The sequence below is a fragment of the Cydia amplana genome, chromosome 3, assembly GCF_948474715.1.
Source record: "Cydia amplana chromosome 3, ilCydAmpl1.1, whole genome shotgun sequence".
Lineage (NCBI taxonomy): Eukaryota > Metazoa > Arthropoda > Insecta > Lepidoptera > Tortricidae > Cydia > Cydia amplana.
In genome coordinates this window covers 17,114,283-17,139,122 of record NC_086071.1, presented here as the reverse complement: position 1 = coordinate 17,139,122, position 24,840 = coordinate 17,114,283, and the positions used below count along the sequence as shown (strand labels likewise).

Here is a 24,840-nt window from a genome sequence, read left to right as displayed (position 1 = left end):
TTAATATTGCCATACGCAAAAACAATAGCTTTCTCTTGATGTCATGAAGTTATATTTTTTATTAACTCTAAATCCGTGCTTGATGTGAAATTCAAGCCTTTAGCGGAGTAGAAATAAGAGCTATAATTACATATAGCCCATATATAGTTAAAATGTCGATGTCATTTTCATATATTTCTATCTTGTCTATAGTTGTATTAGTAATCGACGTTTTTTGTTCACACCGTTGAATCTATTCCAATTAGTATTTTTATTCAATATGGATGATTTTGGTGATAGTTTCGTTCAGCCTGAAGTAGATCCTGCGGCAGAGTTTCTGGCCCGCGAACAAGATCAACTTGCGGGGTTAGAGGATGAACTGGAAACCAGCGCTCCGCCCCCTGTTGTACCTGCACCTTCTAGTGATTTGGGTGATGATTTTGTCCGTACGTATTCAGTTAATAATTGTGGACTTATACCTATCTATTCATATGTGCGAAATCTTTACTGTTTAATTATCTTTACTATTGCATTTTTCTGTACACGTATCCTACCTCATTTTAATTTATTATTATTTTTCACCTGAATGTTTTGCAATTTTTGCATGAATCTCTTCCTAAAACATTATGTTACGACTACTCCATCATCAGACAAAGCAACAATAAATAATTAAAAAATAAAATTCATTTATTTCGGACAATAGACAAGTTGATTGTATTCACCAAAGTCAGTGATCAATAAAAATCTGTCTCTTTCAAGAAATACCGAGCACAGCCACACTAGAAGCAAATGGTATGCTGGAGGAAGACCCTGCGCCATCTGTGTTCAGACAGGAGCGAGAGGAACCGGAGAAGATAAGGCTGTGGCGCGAGGAACAGAAGCTCAGGCTGGAAGAGAAAGGTCAGCTTGAACTTTCAACTCACTAAAAAAACAGTCACATGTAGTAGGGCCTATTTAATCCCCACTAATATTTTAAATGCGAAAGTAACACTGTCTTTACCTCTTCATGCTTAAACTGATGAACTGATTTAGATAATATTTGGTATGGAGTACTATGGAGATTGTTTGAGGCCTGAGAAAGGACATTTAGGATAGTTTTTATCGATCATAATCATCCACCCACATAGACTAAGTTACGGGTAAGTTAATAACTATGTTGCCACTACAGCTGCTGAATTGATTTAGATTAAATTTGCTACAAAGAAAGTCAGACCTTGAGGAAGGACATAGGATAACTTTTATTTACGATTTTGATGCGGCTTTTTTTTTAATAGATAGTGATTAGTGATTCAAGAGGAAGGTTTATGTATAATTTGTTAACCCGTGTGAAGCTGGGGCGGGTCGCTAGTTTTAAATATTTATGATGGCAAAAACTTTGTTTACAGATGCTGAAGAGGAAAGAAAAAAAGAGGAGATGCTTAAGATAGCAAAGAAAGAGCTTGAGGACTGGTACAAGACCCACGATGAGCAGATTGCCAAGACCAAGGCAGCTAACAGGTAGACAAATACATTCCAATTTACTGTGTTACCTATTTTTTTTAGATATACTCTAGTCTTTTGTCTATTTTGTAGTACCGTTTTACAATAATATCAGATTTAGTATCACTCATCCCATTCCAGAGGGCCTGGCGCAAATAATGAAACTCCTAATTATCTGCCTCTATCGCACAAATATAAAAGAGCAATAGAGAGGCAATTCACAAATTCTCAATTATTATTTTACTTGGTAGGCTCTCAGTAATTCATCGCAGCCATTATTAAAAACTATTTATGTCTGAAGTCCATATTATATGCCTTCTTCTTCAAACAACTCAAAATTTTATATATTTTTTGATTTTCTATTGAATTTATTTTAGTTACACTGAGTTGTGAAGTATTTTGTTCATTAAAATGTTCCCACATATTTACTCCAATAGTTACTAGTAATTAGTAAAATGCTTGTGACCTGGCATTTCTTAATCCAGTTCTAATATCTGTCTGTTTTCTTTCCAATGCTGTCAGGGAGTCTGCTAAGTGAGTATTGTATATTTAAACCACAACTACAATAACAAAAGGTGTTGTTGGGACTTACTTGTCCAAACATTTTTCCAATAAGGTGGACAACCATACACACGTATGGCAGAATCTGTTTTCTTTCTCTTCTGTAATGTTTTCCATTCGGTTTATTTGGTGTTGGACGATAAGAGTCAATGATTTTTTATAGTCATGATGGTTACATCTGGTTAAGGAAAGTTTTGTACTTAATTGTATTTAAATATTTGTGTTCATGATTGTGTCATGAAAATAACTGAGGGTATCATGCAAATCACTTCACTACTAATGAATTGGTGCCATTTTTGGTTTCATATCATGACAAATACTTATCCAGTTATTTAGTGTAGGTACTCTAATAATAAAATTAGTAATAATAAATAGTGTAAGGTATATGCACTGAGTATAACATACCAATTTCCAATTGTTTTTGCGTATTTGTACAAATTAATATTGTGAATTAATTGAAAAAGATTTGATTCCTCATTTTATTGAACATTTCACTAAATATTTCATTACACTATTAGTTGGAGAGTAGTAAGTATGTATAATCCAGTGGTGAGGTGTGAATCCAGAACATTAGCTTGTAAAGATGTTCGTGAACACTGTACCTGGGGCCACAAAAGCTGTCAAAAAGTGACATCTGCTTGTATTACAAGTTACAAGCTTTTGAGAAACAGGCCCCTGGACTCAGCACTGTGACTGTTTACGACAACTTTACCATGCTATCAATTTTGAACAAGACTGCAGTAGGTCACATAGGCCTGGTATTAAAGCCACGAAACATTAATCATGGCAGGTAGCGCACACAGCAATGAGTGTGAGGATAACAGACTTGTGTTGTACAGGAACGCGGAGCGCGCGCTGGCCAAGGGGTCTGAGAGCGACGTGGAGGAGGGCGGGGAGTGGGCGCGCGTGGCCGAGCTGTGCGACTTCGGCCCGCGCCGCGGCCGCGACGTGGCGCGCCTGCGCGGGCTCGTGCTGCAGCTCAAGCAGGCCGGCGTGCGGCCCAAGCATCCGCCCCGGGCCGCCAAAGTGTAACCATCTCATTTGTATCATTTTTATTGAAAAATTGTCTTGGGGATTACTATGTACTTGTTAGATTATAATAAACGCGCCACATCCACAAGCCTCAATTACCTAATTATTATTTTTCTTAATTTTTGATGTATTAAGGTGCAGATTCCTTAAAACTTGTCTGCACACTAACTTATTTTACAATGAATGTTAAAAAAATAGAATTCATAATAATATAATTTTATTATACCAACATACACAATTAGAATAAATAAAATAGCTCCAGTAATTGTACTTGAAGCAATAGAACAACGATTAAACAGTAATATAAACATCTTTCATGTACAGTAAGGAACAGTCAATGTTAAAGATATGTTTACATTTTTCGCCATATTACAAAGGAGTAAGGTGCCAAAGTGTAAACATATTTTTGACTTTTACTGTACAGACCTAGTTTCCTTTTAACCCTTTTTAACTGTATGAGTATGACTTACATTCCAGTACTATTGGTACTGGGTTAAATATTTGGGTGTCTTTTTACTTATATTTTGTAATAAAAATGTTTTTTTTTTCACAGGGCCTGAATCAACAGTGAACTAGCCTAATACTTTGCTGTAATCAGTCTCTGGTTGAATAACCTAACATTAAAATAAATATAGATTATGCTAATGGATGCAATATGTTATAAATAAATAACAAGTTCGAAAGTGCTATTTGTCCAACTGTTATTTATTGAAATTATTATTTTATACTTAATTATCAATTGTGTCCACTATTAGGTAGTGGGTCATCATAATTAATTTCCACTGCTTTGAGTATTATAAATAAATCATTCCAAAAAAATTGTATTTGTCTATTTATGATTCACTACAATTTTAAATCTCTAGCTATATCTATGTGCTTTCTCTTATGCACCCTATCTATTAACTGAAGTAATAAATACATGAGACTTATAACCAATAGGAATGGCCACACGCCACAAGAGAGATAGCTCTTCAGTTGTTCTCCTAATGGCTTATTTCTGTTTTGTAATATGTTGTCATAAACTATCTCTGTTCTCCTAGTGATGTCCATCCAATTGTACATGTTTCTAACCATCTTGTTGCACTCAAAAGGGCAAATAACCTGACTATTGTTTATATCAGTCATAGCAAGTTCTATGCCCTCAACAAGGCTGGCAACATTAGGTTCGGTGAGATAGATCATGTTATTTGGTAATACTTCTGGAATGCCCCCAACTTTAGTGGAGACAACTTTGAGCCCGCAGGAAGCAGCTTCTACTATAGCCATGCAGTATGCTTCAGTCAAAGAGGTGTTTAAGAAAATGTCCCCTTTCACAAGTACGTCTCTAACTTGAGAATGTTTCAAGCTTCCCAGTAATGTGACACAGTCTTGAAAACCTTTTCTTTCCCTGACTTCTTGCAGCAGCCACATCTTGGGCCCATCGCCTCCAATAATAAATCTAAGTCTAGGATACCTGGGACACATTTCTGCTATCACTGCTGCCATCAAATCCACACCTTTTCTATACACCATCCTTGACACTATGACAATGGTAACCATATTTGGATCCCTTTTGCTTGGGTCTGGGGTGAAGTTATATGTATCTACTGCATTAGGAATGACTGACACTTTGTGAGCTTTAACTTTGGCTCTAAGCACTGTGTTTTCCTTTCCTGTGTGTGAAACGCAAATACAATGGTCACACTCACACAAACACATTTGCAAATACTTATTAGTTAATACCGCGGATGTATCAGCAAAGCCAAACAGACTGTGATCTGTAAATACTGTTTTTAATCCTAACAATTTTCCTATAATAGACACCTCATGTCCCATAACACTAAAAGCAGAGTGTCCATGAACAATTTCAATTCTTTCCCTGATGAGAATGTAACGGATGAGGGCTAGATTACAAATCATGGTTGGAAGTATGCACTGGGCATACATAACCTTTACAGGCAAGTAGTAAACCTTGAGTCCTCTAGTCATGTAGCGGACGCCGACGCGCTCTCCGTAGGAATGAGTAATTACTATGACTTTGTGGCCCTCTTTGATCAAGCACTGGGACAAATTGAATATATGCTCCTCGACGCCACCAGTGTTGGGGAAGAAAAAGTCTGACGCCATACAAATTACGTGACGTTTACGACGCTTCCTTTTCCTCATTACTTCCTGAAAATTAGTTAAAAATTCGTTATCAATACTATCATTTTAAAAACCATTTTTGGCATTGATAATGTCAAGATGTTCCACTGAGCCTTACTTTCATGTTGATGTTATTACTTCGTTATCTCGATAGCATACTAAGCACTTTCATAATATCCCTTTTTAATTCAAATATTACAAAAAAATTGGTTTTGTGTCCTTTACCACTCCATCAAAAATCAAGTTGAAGTGATGAAGTTTGGAAGTTTGAGAGCAATTTTGACAATTGTATGGCGTAAACGTAGAAGCAGTTATTGCGTTTTAAAATAAAGGTGAAATAAAATAGTGTTTCTATGTACAAGCTTTAACAGACGGGCGTACCGGACAGCAACCTTGGTCCGGTCCGAAGCCTTTGGTGGTCCGCACCACATCCACATAAGTATGGGAAGGCGTAATTAAAGTGACAAAGAAAGTCAGAAAGATCCCAAGAATTTCGGGTTTCGCGGTAGCCCCTCAGCTTTTAAGTGGAGTCCAGACGAGACTATTTTTCACCAATCTGATGAAATTGTCCGATCGAATCAGGCCGTGCGGACGCAAACGCCAATTTGATTCCCCGATCAAATCGGCAGGTGCGGAGACAAAATTTCGGAGCCAATTTTCGAAGTTAGTACCTATCTATGGAATGCAAATTGGTGATTAAATTGTGTACGTGTGGACGCAAGATGAGATTGGCGCCAATTATTTTCCTGATCAAATCGGTCGATTTGCCCAGCTCGTCTGGATACGACTTTAGTCATGTCATGTCATGGAATTCCTAGATTGGAATTGCGGACGTGAATCCGAATGACCCCATCGAATCCTAATCAGCTGTCAGGCTGTCACTGTCAGCTACTCATCAGCTGTCAAAATTGTGCATATGGCATGTGCAACTTGTGCAAGTTTCAATCTGTTTCATGTTCAAAACTATTTTTTAACCAAAACCAATACGAAAAAGTAGGCAAACATGCTAGAAGAAGAGAAGAAAACTTATCGAAAGCAGAAAAGATTTGCCGCACGCCTTAAAAGCTCTAAGGGAATTAATTGCATAGAGAAACCGAATCGTGTACGTACGTTATTCAAACTCGGTTTTATTTTACGTAAATAGTTATAAACATTTAAAAAGTCTAATTATATGTTTTTCAGAATGTTGTTCTGTGCAACGTAGGTAAAGCTACGGGTTTAATAAAAGAAGATGTTCACGATCTAATAGCAAAAACTTTACCAAACTTAGCCCTACCTAAGTTGATAGCAGAAAAGGGTGAAACACATTCGTTTTTAGTATTTAATAGTGACGATGATGCGGTGTTATTCTACAAAGAAAGTAATGGGAAAATTAAACTCCATGGAACTCCAATTTACATGAACTTTGTTGAAAATGGTAAGGTATCTCCACTTACTAGTTTGATTCAATATCTGACTCGATCTTCATACATGCAATGTATAACATATTTCATGCATTAAACACTTAAATATATACACAGTTTTATAAGCAATTTCCCAATTATTTTAGTTCCAAACCTTGAAGTCATTTGCAAACACGACCTTCCCAAGGGCCTGCTCATACTGAATGACTTCATCACTTCAGCAGAAGAGGAATTATTTCTAAATCTCTTTAAGTTTGAAGAGTCCAGTAACCTGAAGAACCGACAAGTGGCTCACTACGGATACGAGTTCCGATATGGCAGTAACGATGTGGACTTGTCGGCTCCGCTGGAACAGGCAATACCAAAGGACTGTGATTTGTTGTGGCAACGGTTGAGGGGACAAGGGATAGATGTTGGTGTGCCTGATCAGCTGACAGTCAACAAATATGAACCTGGGCAAGGTACTTTTATAACATGAAGTTAATGCTAGAGATTGATTTGACTGTGTACTTTTAAACTTAGATTTTCTAAATATATTTATAAATTCAGCATAATTACAATGTTCACTGTGGTATGTGTGGGGTCTGTTCAACCCTGTGCATTATCTACACAGTGAACATGGATGGATTTCGTTGCATGTTCCATTTTTCGAAAACTTGGCAGTGGTAGCGATTCCAGTATTTGTTGCGGATGGCACGTGTCATATGCCATACGCCACACATTCTAAACATTGATGACACGCCTGTCGTGCCATCCGCATAACGGTTAATATTATTATGGTTAAACATTCCTAAATATATCAAAACCATTTCTCAGTTGAAACAATTTCCAATACTTCGTTTAAACTTCCAGGCATTCCATCTCACGTGGACAAGCACAGTCCATTCGGAGACACGATCCTGTCGGTGTCGCTTGGCTCCTCGGTGGTAATGGACTGGAGACACCACTCCGGCAAATCTGTGCCAGTCGTGGTGCCGGCTCGCTCCTTGCTCATTATGCAGGGTGAGGCAAGGTTGGATGTTTTTAAAATCTATCTATCTATATAGCCTTTTATTTCCGATCCTTGGGTACAACGGTTATTAAGTAGATATTATTATCTTATTTTTTTTTTACTACAATATGTCCCCCAGTTTGGTGTGCCTTTTGGCATAGGCCTCCTCCAACCTTCTCCACTGTACTCTGTCCTTTTGACGGACGGACTTGTCCTTTTATCCTTATCCTAAATTTAAATTTCTCTCTTCATATGTATATTTCAGAGACTAAAATGACTTTAAGAAAGAATTCCTGCCGATAATAGGTTGATTCATGAAAGCTGTGCAGATTTTATATGGGGATTTTAACAGTCCAGCTCTTAGGAATCGGTTTCAGATTCATCAACTAAGTAGTTTGATAGATTTTATTTGAAATTACCTACAGATACGTTATTACGAAGTTACGTTACGAAGAAGGTTATTTTGAAATTAAATCATCATGTCTTCAATATTTGCTAATGGCGATGGCCGGTCGAAGTATTTAATAGATGGCGCCATCATAGCTTGCCCTGTCAATCCCTAGAATTGTGTCAAATTTTTGTTTTTTTAATGCCCTGGATGCCAGCCCTTTAAGCCAAATCTCATAGAAAAAGGGGTAAGCTATGATGGCGCCATCTATGGAAACCCCACTGTATTAACTGTTGTAGACAAATTTTAACAATTACATAGTGTTATTTTCATTAAAGGTACGACTGGCAGCACGGCATCCAACCCCGCACATGGGACCCGGTGATCCGCACCGAGGCCGCACGTGTCGTGACGGCGGACTCGCGGCCTCGCCGCGTGCGCGTCTCGCTCACGTTCCGTTGGACGAGGAGCGGCGTTTGCGCCTGTCCCTATCCCACGCTGTGCGACAGTAGGAGTGGGACAGAGATAGATGCGGTGGCTAGCAGGCTGGAGGAGGTTCATGTACATCAAGTAAGTTAGAGTTTACGATTTGAACAGAGAAAAGCGTTTTTAGTTTTTGCACCATTATTTACAAACTCAATATTTAAGTCAGCTGAAATGGAATTCGCTGGCTTCATATTAAATAAATGATCAGGCCACCAATTGACTCCGCCTTATAATAATACATATATACACCCTTCTCCGTTCAGGTGTACGAGCAGATAGCGGGCCACTTCAGTACCACTCGCCACAAACCCTGGCCCAAAGTGGTAGAGTTCATGCTTGGAGTGCCGCAGGGCTCCGTAGTTCTGGACCTGGGCAGCGGCAACGGCAAGAACGTGCTGCCGAGGGACGACATTCTACAGGTATGCAGGTGTTCCAGCGGTTAGCTGGTCCAGGTGTTCATGCTGGGAGTGTGGGAGTGCAGGGCTCCGTAGTTCTGGACCTGGGCAGCGGCAACGGCAAGAACGTGCTGCCGAGGGACGACATTCTACAGGTATACAAGTGTTCCAGCAGTTAGCAGGTCCAGGTGTTCATGCTGGGAGTGCAGGGCTTGGTGGTGCTGGACCTGGGCAGCGGCAACGGCAAAAACGTGCTGCCGAGGGACGACATCCTACAGGTATGCAGGTGTTTCAGCAGTTAGCTGGTCCAGGTGTTCGTGCTGGGAGTGCAGGACTCGGTGGTGCTGGACCTAGGCAGCGGCAACCGCAAGAATGTGCTGCTGAGGGACGACATTCTACAGGTATACAAGTGTTCCAGCAGTTAGCAGGTCCAGGTGTTCATGCTGGGAGTGCAGGGCTTGGTGGTGCTGGACCTGGGCAGCGGCAACGGCAAAAACGTGCTGCCGAGGGACGACATCCTACAGGTATGCAGGTGTTTCAGCAGTTAGCTGGTCCAGGTGTTCGTGCTGGGAGTGCAGGACTCGGTGGTGCTGGACCTAGGCAGCGGCAACCGCAAGAATGTGCTGCTGAGGGACGACATTCTACAGGTATGCAGGTGTTCCAGCAGTTAGCAGGTCCAGGTGTTCATGCTGGAGTGCAGCGCTCTGTGGTGCTGGACCTAGGCAACGGCAGGCGTGTCTCACTCCGCGATTTCGTCGCTTTGCTACAGGTAGCTAAAAGTACATCCGTTCGGCCCCACTTTTGGGGAAAGCCATAAGCCGCGCGTGGCGCTGTCGCCACCTAGCGGCCATATCTGTGCTGATCGTAACAGACGCGTTTTGTTAGAGAGTGAGTCTTCTAGTTCTGTACTTAGTACTATTATTTATTCTGTGGCAGCGGTAAACGCGATGTTGAGGGACGACATCATACAGGTATGCAGGTGTTCCAGCAGTTAGTTGCTCGCACCGCTCAACTAAGACCTCGCACATCTCTGGTGTTTTTAGGGTTCCGTACTTACCAAAAAAGATAAACAAGAACCCTTATAGTGCGACTCTGTCCGTCTGTCTGTCACATCTCTAAATTGATTTGAAATAGTTATAAAATAAGGCTAATTCAAACGCTTTTAAAGTGTTATTTTTTATCATTATTTTCAGATAGCAGGCGAGCGCAGCAGCGGGCTACTATCTGAATGCCACCAACGACTGAGTAATACTGCGAAACCGAACGACTGTGTACGACTGGACCTATGTTCGGCACCCCTGCGGGACGCATGCGCCGACACGGCTATATGCATCGCAGTCGTGCACCACTTCAGCAGTAAGGTGAGAGCGAGATGCACTATAAAACGCTAGAGACAGAGCAGGACGACGAACCAGAACGCATGTTCACAACTGAACCTATGATCACCTCTGCGACACAGGTGACAAGGATAACCTTTCGCCGAACACTATCAATTTACTTAAGAGGGACAGGGAAATAACATATACATAGTTTGTCAAAGGACTGTCTCATTTCAAACATAGACAGAGAGAATCATACTATTTTTATCTTTCGCTAGTACTAGCACCCAAAAGAAAAGGATGAGTATATAGTTTTTTTTTGTTCTTATTTACTGACAAATTGGTTTGACCAACTATACCTCTGTTCCTCTCAGCAGAAAATGTCCTGAAAAAGGATGTAAAAACTAACTTTTTTGTTAAAATTAACTAAAAATAACAATGATATCCGCGATTCCGGGCACGCACGGCCGTCCGCTCAGTACTCGGCGAGCTACGTTCGGAGAAGGACCTGAAACGGCGCTTTAACGGCTCGGTCACGACATTGAGCGACTTGCGACAACCGCGGAACTAAAGGTCCGATCGCTGTGTCTTGCTCCAACCTATGGTTATCGCTGCCGGTCTGAAAACCAGCGCCGGGCACCTAGGCCCGGCACACGCTGAGACTGGAACCCTTTGCCTAATACAAAGATCTTCTCACTTTTGTTTTGTATATGATAACAACTGTTTTATTTTATTATGTAAGTAATTCTAACTCTATTTTATTTTCATGTATGTGGCAATAAACAATTCTTATTCTTATTCTGCCGCCGTCGCAAGTCGCTCAATGTCGTTGCCGAGCCGCACAGACAATCCAACCTCTAGACATAGCATAGTCACGCTACCCCCTCTGCCTAGATATGAGCGCCGATAGGCATATAGCCGGCGGCGGCGCGCCGGTCAAAATTGGTCGGCGGCGGCGGCGAATCGGCGGCGTGGCCTTGAAACACCTTCGATTAATGAAAAAAGAATTCAAACCAAAATTTTACCGAAAAAACATGTATTTGCTGTAAGAAAGTTATGAAATAAATGCATTTTTTATTTTCAAGGATAATTTATTGAATAATGGTACGAAAAAAATTGATATCGTATAAACTGTGGATAAGCGGTATCGCGCGGCATCTGAGGCAGTCTTAATCTTGGCGAGGCTCTGGCCGGAAGATCTTAGCGAGGCCCTTATCTTTTGTGCTAAGTTAAAAATTGCGGATTGACTGTATCAGGGAAACGTCTTGTCGACAGTCCAAAGAAAATCGAGCTCCGTCATTAACCAATATCGATTCATCAAAACCAATTTATGCCAAAAAGTGAGGCCCAACGCCGAGCTCCATGTAACACCGAAGACTTGATTTTGACGCCTCCCAATGCGAGGCCAGAGGATGAGCTGCAGGTAAGCATACAGCTAAGAATCGAACGCCAAGTGTAAGCTTGGCTGACGGCTGAACGCCTAGAGCGCTGATTGCGGCGCGCTTCTGTGCGAGGCCGAGCTGCAAGAGAGCAGAGCGAGGGCGCAGGCCGATAAAGACTGAAGCCATAGTGTTAAAGATCTGGAGCTTTCCTGCGGGCGCATTCGTGCGACGCCAAAGGCCGAGCTACAATGGAGCTAAGATCGCATAAGGACCAATGCTCAAGCGTTTTAAAACAGGCCGAAAGTTGAGCTCCAAACAGGACCAAAAACTTGCAGGTTCAGATAGCGGCTTAATTCCATGCGAACGATGCAAGGCCAAAGATTGAGTTGCGAGAGAGCAAAGCTTGAAATTTGAACAGTGGCCAAGTATATTTGAGACCCGATTCCGACGCCTTTCCGTGCGAAGCCAACGGCCGGACATTTGTACGTGGAAACGCTTAATATCTCAAAATTAACCCCATTTAATACCTTTTAAAGACGTTTAACCATGCTTGCAATGGTTAAATTCGCGGTAAATGACGGATGGTTAGCTGGCAAAATTAGTTATGCATTGGATCGGTAATCCAAAGATCTGGGTTCGAGTCTCACGTTAGCCAGAGTTGATCACAGTTATTTTTTTTCATTGTGATTGACATATGTCTAGTGTAGTGTACTCGTATATATACAATATAAATTGTAATGTGGAACGTTATAAAATAAAAATTGAAGGAAATCAGTATGTTTATTACAAGCATATTGATGTTAAAATTGATATTAAATAATTTCGTTTCCCCAAGACTACTAGCGCGGTTACTAGACATATAAGTTTGCATTTGCCTTCGATATTTTTTAATTATATGGGCCTATAATACCTTTTGAATGCCTTTAAACTATTCGAAGTGGCGCCGTTAATGATCTAAACTCGATTAAAAATATATTATCTGATTCCGAAAGTAGTAGTAACTACCAAGGTCACGCCGATGCCACGCCGATAGCGCAGCGTCGGCGGCGGCGGCGCGAAAATTTTGTCGGCGGCGGCGGCGCGCCGGCGCGGCGCTCATATCTACCTCTGCCACACATACGGTAGCGTTACTCCATCTTCGAGTCAATCCCGTGCCGTGATTGGTCCGTGTCTTTGAACGGACCAATCACGGCACGGGATTCACTCACCTCGTCCCCCCGCACCCCCGTATTTTTGGCAGCATCCGTTTCATGAAAGAGTTGGCCTAAGCTCAGTCTAGAGGCTGGATTGTCAGTGCCGAGCCGTAACAGATCTTGTGTTAATATTTCAAGCCGCGCCGCCTCGCCGCGATTTCTACCATCCACCGCGTGCTGCGCCCCGGCGGCCGCGCGCTCGTCACCGCGTGGTCCCGGGACCAGACCCGCTCCAACTACCTCGACGACACCAAGCAGCCCGCCGACGAGGCCGTCGTCAGCGTCGAGGGCGTAACCCTCCCCGTCCACCAAAACAGAACACAGTTCAAACACCAGGACCTCCTGGTCCCGTGGAAACTTAGAAACATTAAGGATAACAAACTTTCCGACGCACAGAACACCCTTCTGAGATACTATCACGTTTTTGAAGAGAACGAACTTGACGGGTTGTGCGAGGAGGTGGGATTCGCTGTTGAGAAAAGCTTCTACGAGGAAGGAAATTGGTGTGTTGTATGCAGAAAGAAATAAATGTTTATGTATGTTTTTTAATCAATTATTTCATTTTTTTTAACAAGCAGAAACGTCTGCGATCGATACTATTAAGCTTAGAATAAATTTAAAAGTGGAAAAATTACTGTCTTGGGTGAGACTTGAACTCGCGGCCTCTGGATCGATACTCCAGCGCTCTGCCATCTGAGCCACCAAGACCTCATCCGTAGCCAGCAAATCTTTCCACCATATGGATCAAGGGGACCCGAGCGACATCTACCGTAAGAGCGTTACGCTGAGCCCTGGAGTATCGATCCAGAGGCCGTGAGTTCAAGTCTCACCCAAGAAAGTAATTTTTCCACTTTTAAATTTATTCTAAGCTTAATTATTTCATTGCCTACAAAGTTATAAAAAATATCTGTTAACCTTTTAAACGTCATATTTGTACGAATATTCTTGGATATTATCTTTTTTTGTTCGCTAGCTGGTCAACGAAGTCTTGTCAGTAAAAAAAGGCGCGAAATTCAAATTTTCTATGGGACGATATCCCTTCGCGCCTACATTTTTCAAATTTGCCGCTTTTTTCTACTGTCAAGATCTGGTTGACCAAGTATAATTATGTACCAGTAGATATCATTTTTATTATGCGAGATGCAACATTAGGTACAATAAATCACCCTTATTACCTAGGCAAAAGAGTTCACGTGAATTAGTTAAGAAAATGATGCATTATTTGTAATTTTATTCTATTCATTTAACAACACTTTAAATGGCTTTTAAAGGGTTAATTTGGCCAAGAAAACACAAGTGTGACTAGTAATCTGCTTCTGTAAAGTGAAAATTTGTATTAAACTAGAGGTTCTATATAGAAATAACTGCCATAAACAGACAGAAATATTAAGAAACGTTTAACTTCCAACACAGTAATATAACTGGTTTATTGTTTTGAAAGTATTGCACAAACCCAACATATAACAAAACATGAACAAGTTACAATAACATATTTCCTTCAAACTACCCAAAAACTAGACAAGCTTTAAGCCCCCTCCACACTCGTGCCTGAATCGCGGCGTGAAGTGGCGATTTCGCAGATCTGCGAGCTTGACTCCACACGAGTGTCGAGGGGGCTTTACATTAAGAAAACTAAATTATTTATATGGCAACACTGGCCGCTAAGGTTTCATGAGTGCCAACTGCAAAAGCGGAATGACCGAAATTGTAGACAAGTCGGCCAGCACCGCGTCTACGTTTTGGAGCGTATTCACTTGAAAGATGTTCTCCTTTCGGAAGCTCAGTATTGCCAGCGCTAAAAGTGGTAGGATTTCGAGGGAGTCGTAGCCAAGTATGGCGTCCCACAGCAACAGCAGCTGGTCGGGTGGCAAGTGACCACTGAAGGCGCGCATTAACCATTTGAAGACCACCCTTATACTGAAACAAAAATACATTATGGTCACTAAAAATTTGATAAAAATTAGGAATGTGGGATCATAGAGAAATATAAGTAAAGAAAGAGTGGTAACTCCATACATCAGTGTTGTTACCAAATCGCGAGTTATTTCGTAGTCGACATCTAACGTCAAGTAGCGGTAGCATTATCAGTTCTGCTAGTTGACAATAGATGTAGCGGCAAACAAAAACTCTAATGCTCGACTATTTTTAGCTAATATTATAACCGGATTAACCGGAACTCTGTTTTCAACTCCTTCTGCTTATCATATTAGTTGTAAATTGTTTTAGTAGTAGGTACATTTATCGTCAGTACCGAAACTGGTGACACCTGGTGACAAGTAGCGGTATTGATAATTCCACTACTTGACGTTAGATGTCGACTACGAAATAACTCGCGTTTTGGTAAGAAAACTGATGTATGGAGTTACCTCTTTCTTTACTTATATTTCTCTATGGTGGAATGAAGATTTTATAAGTATTTTACCGTGATCCTGCAAGGCAAGACGATAAAGAAAGGGCAGATATGGTACCTACATATTTGATAAAACACTTACGGATTTATGTTAATATTTCGAAAATGTATCCATAGCAGTGGCTCATTTGCTTCCAAAAGCCTTTCATACAGTAGACACAGTGAAACAATACCCTGAAATGTTTAAAAAATTACGTTATACGTTTTTAACACAGGGAATAATAAATAAGTGAGAAAAAAAATACTCTGAATGTTCCTAGTAAGTAGTAAAAGATATCCCAAATTAGCGGATGCAAAGTTGCAAACTCAAACCCACCGACCAACCAATTAAACCGTTTCTGAACATCTGTATTAACTACACTTTATAACCAACTATATACGGGTAAAGTCACCTGTGGATGAGTCGAAATGTAATGCAGTCGGTGCCAATAGCGGATGTAGAAGGCCCGGAACGTATAATACAGCTGCACCGGATCATCGTACAGGTAGCAGAATGGCGTCGCTGAAATATACATAATTATAGTTCATCATTCGTTCAGCATCGGCCGCTAGCCGTCAACCTCAATTTGCTACAATTATGATAAGATATCTGAGTCACCATACAAGAGAAGCCTTGGATTGGAAGGGAATGACGCTCGACGGGGAGGAGGTGTGACGGTCGGCGTGTTGCGCAAGAAACAGCATCACCTTTCACCTACGTGTAGACAAAGCTTAAAGACTAATAGGGGTCAATACTGACCCACCGTACATGGATAAATCGAGGAAGGCAACAACGCAGCTCGGCGGGAAGGCGGTGAGATAGTCAGCGTGCCGCGCGAAAAACATAGCATCACGTACGTGTAGACAAAGCTTAACTCTTTGAATGCCCCGGCTATCGTATGCGGCGCGTCATTGAGACCGTTATCGGAATGCACTAAGGTTGATGGCTGTAGCCGCGCGCGTCAGTTGACCTCTTAGGTCTCTTAGGAGGTCAAAGGCTTACGGGTCAATACTCACCGTACATAGAGAAGCCGTGGAAGGGAATGACGCCGCTCGGCGGGAAGGCGGTGAGGCGGTCGGCGGGCGCGTGGCGGCCGCGCACCGCCACCGTCAGCGGCGCGCCCGCGCACCCCGCCTCCGCCAGTGCGGACCGCACGCCGCAGTCGCGCGAGAAACATAGCATCACCTATACCGATAATAAAGATCAGAATACAAAACATAAAAACTCCCCACCGCAATAAAATGGATGCAACGGTTTTTGATAAAACATGTCTAAGAAAAAGCGCTAGAAAATCTGTTTTCAAATACAAACAAACCTCCAATTTTGTTAATGTCAACAAAAAAAAAACAAATATAGAGTATAGTCTATGATATTTGATTGTCAATATCTATGGTCAATATAAAAAAAATGAGAGTGTTCTTTGTATGAGACGCCATTACTGTAGTTTTGCTTGAGATTTAATAAACATTCATTTGGTGTTATAACAAGCTTTTCTTTCCTGCTTGGAGCCCTAATCCTAATAGGTTATGGGCCCAGGCACGGAAAGTGGTAAAGAAGTAATTACGACAAATTTTTACGCACATTGGTGTCGTCGGTTCTAACAAGCCGAACAAGAGGAAGTAAGTCGTAATAATGGAGAAACTGGACAGCAGCAGGGCCGTTATACTCGGCGAAAATAATTGGCCAGCATGGAAGCTACAAACTACTATTGTGTTGAAAGCGAGAAAATTATATAAAGTAGTAACAGAGGTGTGTGCGGAGACAATTACAACAGCGGAGAAAGAAAAATGGGATGATTTAGACAGAAAAGCCCAGGAAGTTATTGTTTTAAGAGTGGAAGAGGCAGTTTTAAACTATTTAGCGACATGCGAGACCGCAAAAGAGATGTGGGACAAGTTGGAGACTGTTTACGATTCTAAGTCGAAGGTGGGCATTCATTTAGTACAGCAGAAGTTCTACAACCTTAAATATGAAGCGCCCATGGCGAAATATCTGACAACGGTTGATGAAATCGTTAACAAACTAAAGATGATGAAGGAAGACATTTCAGAGAAGATGGTTATCACGAAGATTCTCATGAGCCTACCAGAGTGCTACAAGCACTTTATTTCTGCATGGGAGTCAGTTGCAGCAAGTGAGCGGACTTTGAAGAATCTTCAAGCGCGTTTACTGGTGGAGGAGGAACGCAGCGGAGCTAGTAAAGTGGAAGTCGAAGCCACGTCCGCTGCGCTGCTGAGCAAACATAACAACGCAAGATTCATCAAGAAGGGTGATAAAAATGAAAGTTTGAAATGTTTTGAGTGTGGAAAGGCAGGGCATTTTAAGAAAGACTGTAGAAATAGGAAATGTAATTATTGTGGAAAGGTAGGTCACCTTTTTAAAGATTGCAGGGCAAGACAACAGCCACAACACCCAAGAGTGTCGAGGGCTCCTAATGCTTACATCATGGAGAGCTCTTGGACTGGACGTGCATTTGTGATGGACTCGGGAGCCAGCGAGCACATGTGCAAATCCAGGGAGCTCTTCTCCAAATTCACAGAGGTAGAAAATAGATGGGTTACTGTTGGTAACGGCAACCAACTAAAGGTATGTGGTGTTGGCTCTATAGAATTGAAGGCAAACAATGGCTGTGAATATATAGACTCAGTATTGTTAGATGTGTTGTATGTGCCAGAACTTAAAGTCAATTTATTCTCATTAATTTGTGCCTTTGACAATGGGTATAAGTTGATTTCAGGTAGTAAGATATGTAAGTTTGTTAGATGGGGCCAAGTAACATGCACTTCATATCGCAAGGAAAATCTGTTTTTAATGGATTTCGAGTTTAATGAAGCAGTTGCTTTGGCAACTACTAGAAGCGTCAATGAATGGCATAGTATCTTGGCTCACCAGAATCATAACCAGGTAAAAGAAGTATTGAGTAAAAATAATGTAAAACATGAAGGGCTGACTGAGCAATGTGTACCTTGTATTAAAGGAAAGCAGCATAGGTTACCATTCAGCAATAGCACAAATCGGGCAAGTGCCCCTGGGGAGTTGATTCATATGGATTTGTGTGGACCAATGGAGGAGAGGTCCATAGGTGGGTCTCTATATTTTTTGCTGTGTAAGGATGACTATAGTAGTTATCGCTTTGTATATTTTTTGAAACAGAAGTCAGAGACAAAAGAGAGGATCGAAATACTAGTTAACAAGTTTGAAAATGAGACGGGACATAAAATCAAAACTGTTAGGAGTGACCGTGGAACAGAGTTTATGAATAAAGATGTTATGGATTTGTTTAACAGGAAAGGCATCACTCATCAAACATCTGTCAGCTACACACCAGAGCAAAATTCGCGGGCCGAAAGAGAGATGCGAACTTTAGTAGAAGCAGGAAGGACAATGTTACAGGAAGCTGTACTAGGAAAACAACTTTGGGCAGAGGCAGTGAGTACAGCTGCATATGTGATCAACCGGACCGGACCAAGTAAGGTACCTAATAAGACACCATACGAGCTGATGTATAGCAAAGAATTTGACATAAATACATTGCACAAATTTGGTTCAGAGGTGTACATCCATATACCAAAACAGAAACGTCTTAAATGGGATGCAAAAAGTAAGCGCGGTATTTTTGTGGGATATGGAGAGTACAGTAAGGGGTACAGGATTTGGGAACCTAATACAACTATCGTTGATACATACAGAGATGTTACATTTATAAAAGATGTTACAGAGAAGTCTGACGGAAAGAAGAAGAGCAAGACAATAGAACAAGGAACAAAGAGTGATTGTATTTTCCAGGCATGCATAAGTGAAGACGAAGAAAAGGAGTCATCATCTGAAGAGTTGCATGAGATACCTGGATATGAAACCCCAGATGAATCTGTGGAAAATGAAAACAGAATTGTGGAAGATGAAAATCAAATTGTGGAAGATGAAAACCAAATTGTGGAAGATGAAAATACAGAAATTGGACCTGATACAAGGCATGAAAATAATGCAACACGTCGAGGAACCAGGACTAGACAGATAACCAAGCCTAAGCGTTTGGATGACTATGTTTTGGGATTTACAGCAGTTAATGACGAAAGTCAACTCACTTATAAAAATGCAATAGAAGGAAGTGACAAAAATAAGTGGAAAGAAGCCATACAAGCAGAATTTGATGCTCTAGAACGGAATGACACTTGGATAGAGACTGATTTACCAGCGGGAAAGAAGGCTATTGACACCAAATGGGTCTTCAAAATCAAGAAAGGTGAGAATGGGAAGCAACAATATAAAGCAAGACTGGTGGTTAGAGGTTTTAAGCAGGAAGATAGATTTGATCACACAGAGATTTATGCACCAGTGGCTAGACTGCCAACTTTGAGAATCCTACTTGCAGTTGCGTGCAAATATAAACTGAAGATGTTACAGATGGACGTAAAGAGTGCCTTCTTGTACGGAGACATACAAGAGGACGTATATTTGGAAAGACCTGAGGGAATGACGGAAGGCAGTAAAGTCCTTAAACTGCAACGATCAATATACGGATTAAAGAGATCACCGAAGATGTGGAATAACAAGTTTAATGATTTTATGATTAAGGAAGGGTTTTCAAGAAGCGAAGCGGATTGTTGTCTGTACTACAAGAGCAAAGACAAAATTTATGTACTGATATATGTGGATGATATACTTATTTTAGGAGAAAATGCAGAACAGATAAATCATTTAAAAATGGCACTGGAAACACGTTTTGAAATGAAAAGTCTCGGTGAAAATAATCTAAAATATCTTGGAATAAACATAATTAAAGAGAATGACACCATAGAGTTAAACCAAAAGCGATACATAGAAGACATCTTAAAGAAGTACAAAATGGAAGAATGCAACACCATAGCGACACCTATTGAAGTGGGTCTTGAACTAAATTCGGAACCGTCAAATGACGCCGAGATGACTACGAAATGCAGAGGACTCATAGGAAGCCTCATGTATGTAATGCTGGGTACGAGACCGGATATATGTTTCGCTCTCAACTATCTTTCAAGATTTCAGTCGATGGGATCTTCTGGATTATGGAAAGCACTTAAAAGAATTCTTAGGTACTTGAAAGGAACCATGGATGCTAAACTTATTTACAAGGCTACTGAAGAAGCACCGTTGTTGGGTTACACGGATGCTGACTGGGCGGGAGATAAGGCGGACAGAAAGTCGACATCCGGATATGTTATGAAGGTTTTCGGATGCACAGCTTCGTGGGGTTGTTCAAAACAACAATGCATCTCCCTTTCTTCAACCGAATCGGAATACGTAGCTTTGGGGAAGGGGGTCACGGAGGCGTGCTGGATACGTAACCTTCTTCTGGAGTTAGGGCTGCATTTTCAAAATTTTAAAATATACATTGATAATCAGTCAGCTATTCATGTTGCAAATAATGTAGACAACAAGAGACTTAAACATATAGATCTAAAATATCATTTTGTTAAACAGAAGGTGACTGAAGGTCTATTGTTATTAGAACACATTCCAACAAGTCAACAATTGGCTGACCTGTTTACAAAAGCGTTAGGGAAAGTGATTTTTCGAGACCTGTTCTCAAATAGGTTTGAGCGGTAATTTTTAACTTAAACTTAAAAGTATGTAGATGGTATCTGACAGACAAGTAAAGTGTTTATTATTTAAAGACCCGTAAAGTGTTCTTTTAGTTTATATATTTTGCTGACGTTTTTTGTTTGAAGGACTTGTAAAATATTCCTTCAGTTTATAGTTTTTATGCTGTCGGTACCTAGCTTGTTTTTGTTGAGGAAGGGTGTTAATGTCAACAAAAAAAAAAACAAATATAGAGTATAGTCTATGATATTTGATTGTCAATATCTATGGTCAATATAAAAAAAATGAGAGTGTTCTTTGTATGAGACGCCATTACTGTAGTTTTGCTTGAGATTTAATAAACATTCATTTGGTGTTATAACAAGCTTTTCTTTCCTGCTTGGAGCCCTAATCCTAATAAATTTCCTAATCGGCTCCGGCTCGAAGGACCAAATATTGAGGATGCGAGATGCGAACTTATACGAGTTTTTTTGAACTATAATGTTACATAAACTGTTAAAATGTAAAAATTATTTAATGTTAATTTGCCTTAATGGTTCCGAAAAGTACAATGATTTGTACAGTACAGACGACCGCATCGTCAAACTAGACAGGGTCGCGGGCGCCTGTCACGTGTTCGGTGCATGTGCTCTGAACACCTTTTAAGAGCTACACGCAGTCAAATTTATTCTTCCTGTCATCAAGTCTATAATTGATACGACATCGGTAAAAAACGCCTAATAGTTGTTATGTCAATGGAAAAGGGAGACTATTTGAAACCTTACCTGGTAAAGGAGGTCCTCGAACACGAAGTACTGATCGTCGTTGGAAGCAGTGAGCTGCACATCTTTGAAGATGAGCTTGTCAATCATCAGGTCTATCTCCAGAACACTTGCTTTGAGTTGGTTGAACGCCGTTACTTGCTGAAATAAAATATAAAGACCTTTTTCGGACTACAGAAAATTTGATTTTTTTTGCGGGATGCCCTTGGGCCTTTTGAGTTACCCCTGGCACCAGCAGTTCATAAAGGTGGACTAAGCTGTCACACGCTCCTCCAACCCTCAACCACAATCACGGCTTCACACGTCGTAAAACCTGGCATCGTGAACCCCGGCGAGGCAACATTAACACCAGACTTCACTAGATTCGTTATATACTTGCTGTCTCATATCAGAGCTCAGCACTAGCGACTAAAGCGTAGCCCATAGTGACTGGAGGCTGCCCTTCTTGAGGTACACCTGCACCACGGGGGCGTTAAAGCCAGTGCTGCCACTCGCTCGCAAGGCCTCCAATATCACGAACTCCGGGAAGACTTTAGCATCAAACTTCACTAGATTTGTTATACCTGCTGTCTCACATCAGAGCCGAGCACCAGCGACCACAGTGTAGCCCGTATCGATTGCGGACTGCCCCTCTTGAGGTACTCCTGTACGACAGGGGCGTAAGCGAGGGCCGCCACGCGCTCCCCTAGCCCCACCCGCTCGGACTCCAGCGTCGCGAACCCCGGCACTTGACTCGGCATCGAAGGGTTCACGCCGAGCAGAGGCTCACCGGATGACCATTCAGGATACACTTTCCTCTAAAATAATCCGTTGGTTAAGCTTTAGGGATGAATCATTATCGATCAAGATACAATATCTCTAATATTGTCGTTGTTAAGTTCAAATTACTAGCCTAACTTAAGGGTCCCACTGATTAACAGTCCGCCGGACGGTATCGGCCTGTCAGTTAGAACAAAAGTTGACAGTTCCGAACAACTGACAGGCCGATATCGTCCGGCGGACTGGTAAATCTAGTAATCAGCGGGCCCCTTTAACCACTACGCGATCTTGTTGATCTGTCAGTGTATATTCCCGTTTCAAGTAACTAATCGTAGCTCGTAGGCAGTACATAAAAAGGCCGCAGAGTCCAAATACTTACTTTAAAAGATTAATATTTAAGTTTATTTAATTTCTAATGTTTTTACTGAAAATTATGTTGATATCCTACGCGACTGCGCCAAATAAGATACAAAAATTAAATAGTTTAATTAAGTACAATTACCAATTCATCCAACGTCTTCACTTGGAGAGGTAAATGCGCGAATTCCCATTTAGGTTCATCTCTGAAAACGTTACATAGCTATTTAAATAAAATAGTTTATATAACCTAGTTGTGTTAAAATTACGTTTTTAGGGTTCCGTAGCCAAATGGCAAAAAACGGAACCCTTATAGATTCGTCATGTCTGTCTGTCTGTCTGTCTGTCCGTCTGTCCGTCTGTCTGTCCGTCCGTATGTCACAGCCACTTTTCTCCGAAACTATAAGAACTATACTGTTGAAACTTGGTAAGTAGATGTATTCTGTGAACCGCATTAAGATTTTCACACAAAAATAGAAAAAAAAAACAATAATTTTTTGGGGTTCCCCATACTTCGAACTGAAACTCGAAAAATTTTTTTTTTCATCAAACCCATACGTGTGGGGTATCTATGGATAGGTCTTCAAAAATGATATTGAGGTTTCTAATATCATTTTTTTCTAAACTGAATAGTTTGCGCGAGAGACACTTCCAAAGTGGTAAAATGTGTGTCCCCCCCCCCCCCGTAACTTCTAAAATAACAGAATGATAAAACTAAAAAAAATATATGATGTACATTACCATGTAAACTTCCACCGAAAATTGGTTTGAACGAGATCTAGTAAGTAGTTTTTTTTATACGTCATAAATTGCCTAAATACGGAACCCTTCATGGGCGAGTCCGACTCGCACTTGGCCGCTTTTTTCTTATTCTAGTCGTATTATACCTTAAACTTGCTTAAACCCCAAAAGGACGGATTTAGTAGGTACCTATAGGTATATATTAGTTTTTTATTTAGCCAAATATACCTATAAATAAATAAATAATAAATAAATAAATATTATAGGGCATTATTTTATTACACAAATTTACTAAGCCCCACGGTAAGCTCAAGAAAGCTTGTGTTGTACCTATACCTACTATATTTTACTTATGTTATTATTATAGCTGGTCAAGCCAATCTTGCCAGTATAAAAAGGCGCGAAATTCAAATTTTCTATGGGCGATATCCCTTTGCTTCGCGCGCCTACATTTTGCAGATTTACCGCCTTTTTCTACTGACAAGATCTGCTTGACCAAGTATATAAGGACTTACTCTCTCGTAAAAGGAACATAACCGGATAATGTTAGTAATACTTCCAAAAAGTCCTTTGGTGCGTAAACTGGTCTGTATTTTGATAAATCTGAAATACATAAATAATTTATACTTATTCAACGGAATTGACCTGAAACAGATTTCATAGAAATGACATGCAAACTACTAAGCCATTATTAACTGTTACGATGAATAAATAAATCTGAGTTAGGAACATAGGAAATTGTGGCGCATAGTAATACGAATAATAATTATGGTAATGCAATACTAGGTAAACACCTAAGGTATAAGTGCTAAGTTCATTCCACTTGTCCGAGAGTTCATCTTGTTCACTTTGGGGCCTTATTTTTGCTAAAGAGGTCTCTAAGTCAGAACACATTGAATTTAGCGATTTGTGAATCCTTTTCTCCCACTGTGCACTGGCTTTTTGTAAAGATGTTAAAGGATCCAATTTCTGAAAAAAAAAACTGTTTTTTTTATCTGGTAACATTTTTGATATATTTTTTAATGGAGAATGTGGGTAGGTAGGAATCGGGACTTACGTTTTGCTTGGTCTGAGTTCTCACCCAATGGTACACTGTGTTTCTTAACTTTGTATCTAGTCCTTTTTCTTTCATCGCTTGTTGTAAAGTTTGTTTGAAGTCTTCTTTTTTAACATTTGCCGAAGATACCAATTTCTTAAGTAAGAAAATTGTTTTCGTTAGAAAGTATATTACGTTTTTCTGTATTATATAATTTATACACAATGAAAATACTTGCCTGAACGTCACTGTAAAATGATTTGTATATTGATAAGTTTTTTATATCGTCTGCTAACTTCAGTGCTGTGTGATGAATGGCTTCATCTTTTAATTCTTCCATTTCGACTAATAACTCAATGATTTGAATAAAATTTTGTTAAATAAAGCAACAAACACTCTGTTTATTTTTTTGTAAAAAAACATATTTCACACGAAGAGAGATGCCGTTGCTATGGTTACTAATAAATATACTTATAGGATTTAA

The 24,840-nt window shown here is 40.5% G+C and overlaps 4 protein-coding genes across 7 annotated transcripts; 2 read left to right on the top strand and 2 right to left on the bottom strand.

The window, feature by feature from the left end:
* Nucleotides 1–170: 170 nt before the first annotated feature.
* LOC134662577 (clathrin light chain) lies at nucleotides 171–3,726 on the top strand. 3 transcript variants are annotated; one of them, XM_063518848.1, is made up of 6 exons: nucleotides 171–425; nucleotides 739–879; nucleotides 1,365–1,476; nucleotides 1,981–1,992; nucleotides 2,859–3,047; nucleotides 3,605–3,726. In XM_063518848.1, the coding sequence occupies exons 1-6, from the start codon at nucleotides 260–262 to the stop codon at nucleotides 3,609–3,611; spliced, it is 627 nt and encodes a 208-aa protein (XP_063374918.1). In that variant the 5' UTR covers nucleotides 171–259; the 3' UTR covers nucleotides 3,612–3,726. The 3 variants fall into 3 exon arrangements, with proteins under 3 accessions (XP_063374918.1, XP_063374919.1, XP_063374920.1); XM_063518849.1 differs by lacking the exon at nucleotides 1,981–1,992; XM_063518850.1 differs by lacking the exons at nucleotides 1,981–1,992; nucleotides 3,605–3,726 and having other exon boundaries at nucleotides 2,859–3,051.
* Nucleotides 3,727–5,380, bottom strand: LOC134662576 (phosphatidylinositol N-acetylglucosaminyltransferase subunit A). The gene is made up of 2 exons (XM_063518847.1): nucleotides 5,294–5,380; nucleotides 3,727–5,202 (listed from the first exon to the last, which is right to left on the bottom strand). The coding sequence occupies exons 1-2, from the start codon at nucleotides 5,297–5,299 to the stop codon at nucleotides 3,895–3,897; spliced, it is 1,314 nt and encodes a 437-aa protein (XP_063374917.1). The 5' UTR covers nucleotides 5,300–5,380; the 3' UTR covers nucleotides 3,727–3,894.
* A 740-nt stretch (nucleotides 5,381–6,120) lies between these two features.
* On the top strand, nucleotides 6,121–13,275 carry LOC134662575 (alkylated DNA repair protein alkB homolog 8). Of its 2 annotated transcripts, none has more exons than XM_063518845.1 (8): nucleotides 6,121–6,277; nucleotides 6,358–6,592; nucleotides 6,725–7,039; nucleotides 7,431–7,590; nucleotides 8,296–8,527; nucleotides 8,707–8,862; nucleotides 10,032–10,199; nucleotides 12,871–13,275. In XM_063518845.1, the coding sequence occupies exons 1-8, from the start codon at nucleotides 6,179–6,181 to the stop codon at nucleotides 13,258–13,260; spliced, it is 1,755 nt and encodes a 584-aa protein (XP_063374915.1). In that variant the 5' UTR covers nucleotides 6,121–6,178; the 3' UTR covers nucleotides 13,261–13,275. The 2 variants fall into 2 exon arrangements, with proteins under 2 accessions (XP_063374915.1, XP_063374916.1); XM_063518846.1 differs by having other exon boundaries at nucleotides 6,198–6,281.
* Nucleotides 13,276–14,355: 1,080 nt separating this feature from the next.
* On the bottom strand, nucleotides 14,356–24,820 carry LOC134662773 (TBC1 domain family member 19). The gene is made up of 11 exons (XM_063519066.1): nucleotides 24,595–24,820; nucleotides 24,378–24,512; nucleotides 24,115–24,289; nucleotides 23,836–23,923; nucleotides 22,725–22,785; nucleotides 22,027–22,260; nucleotides 21,467–21,604; nucleotides 16,139–16,307; nucleotides 15,535–15,644; nucleotides 15,225–15,316; nucleotides 14,356–14,649 (listed from the first exon to the last, which is right to left on the bottom strand). The coding sequence occupies exons 1-11, from the start codon at nucleotides 24,694–24,696 to the stop codon at nucleotides 14,394–14,396; spliced, it is 1,560 nt and encodes a 519-aa protein (XP_063375136.1). The 5' UTR covers nucleotides 24,697–24,820; the 3' UTR covers nucleotides 14,356–14,393.
* Nucleotides 24,821–24,840: the final 20 nt, after the last annotated feature.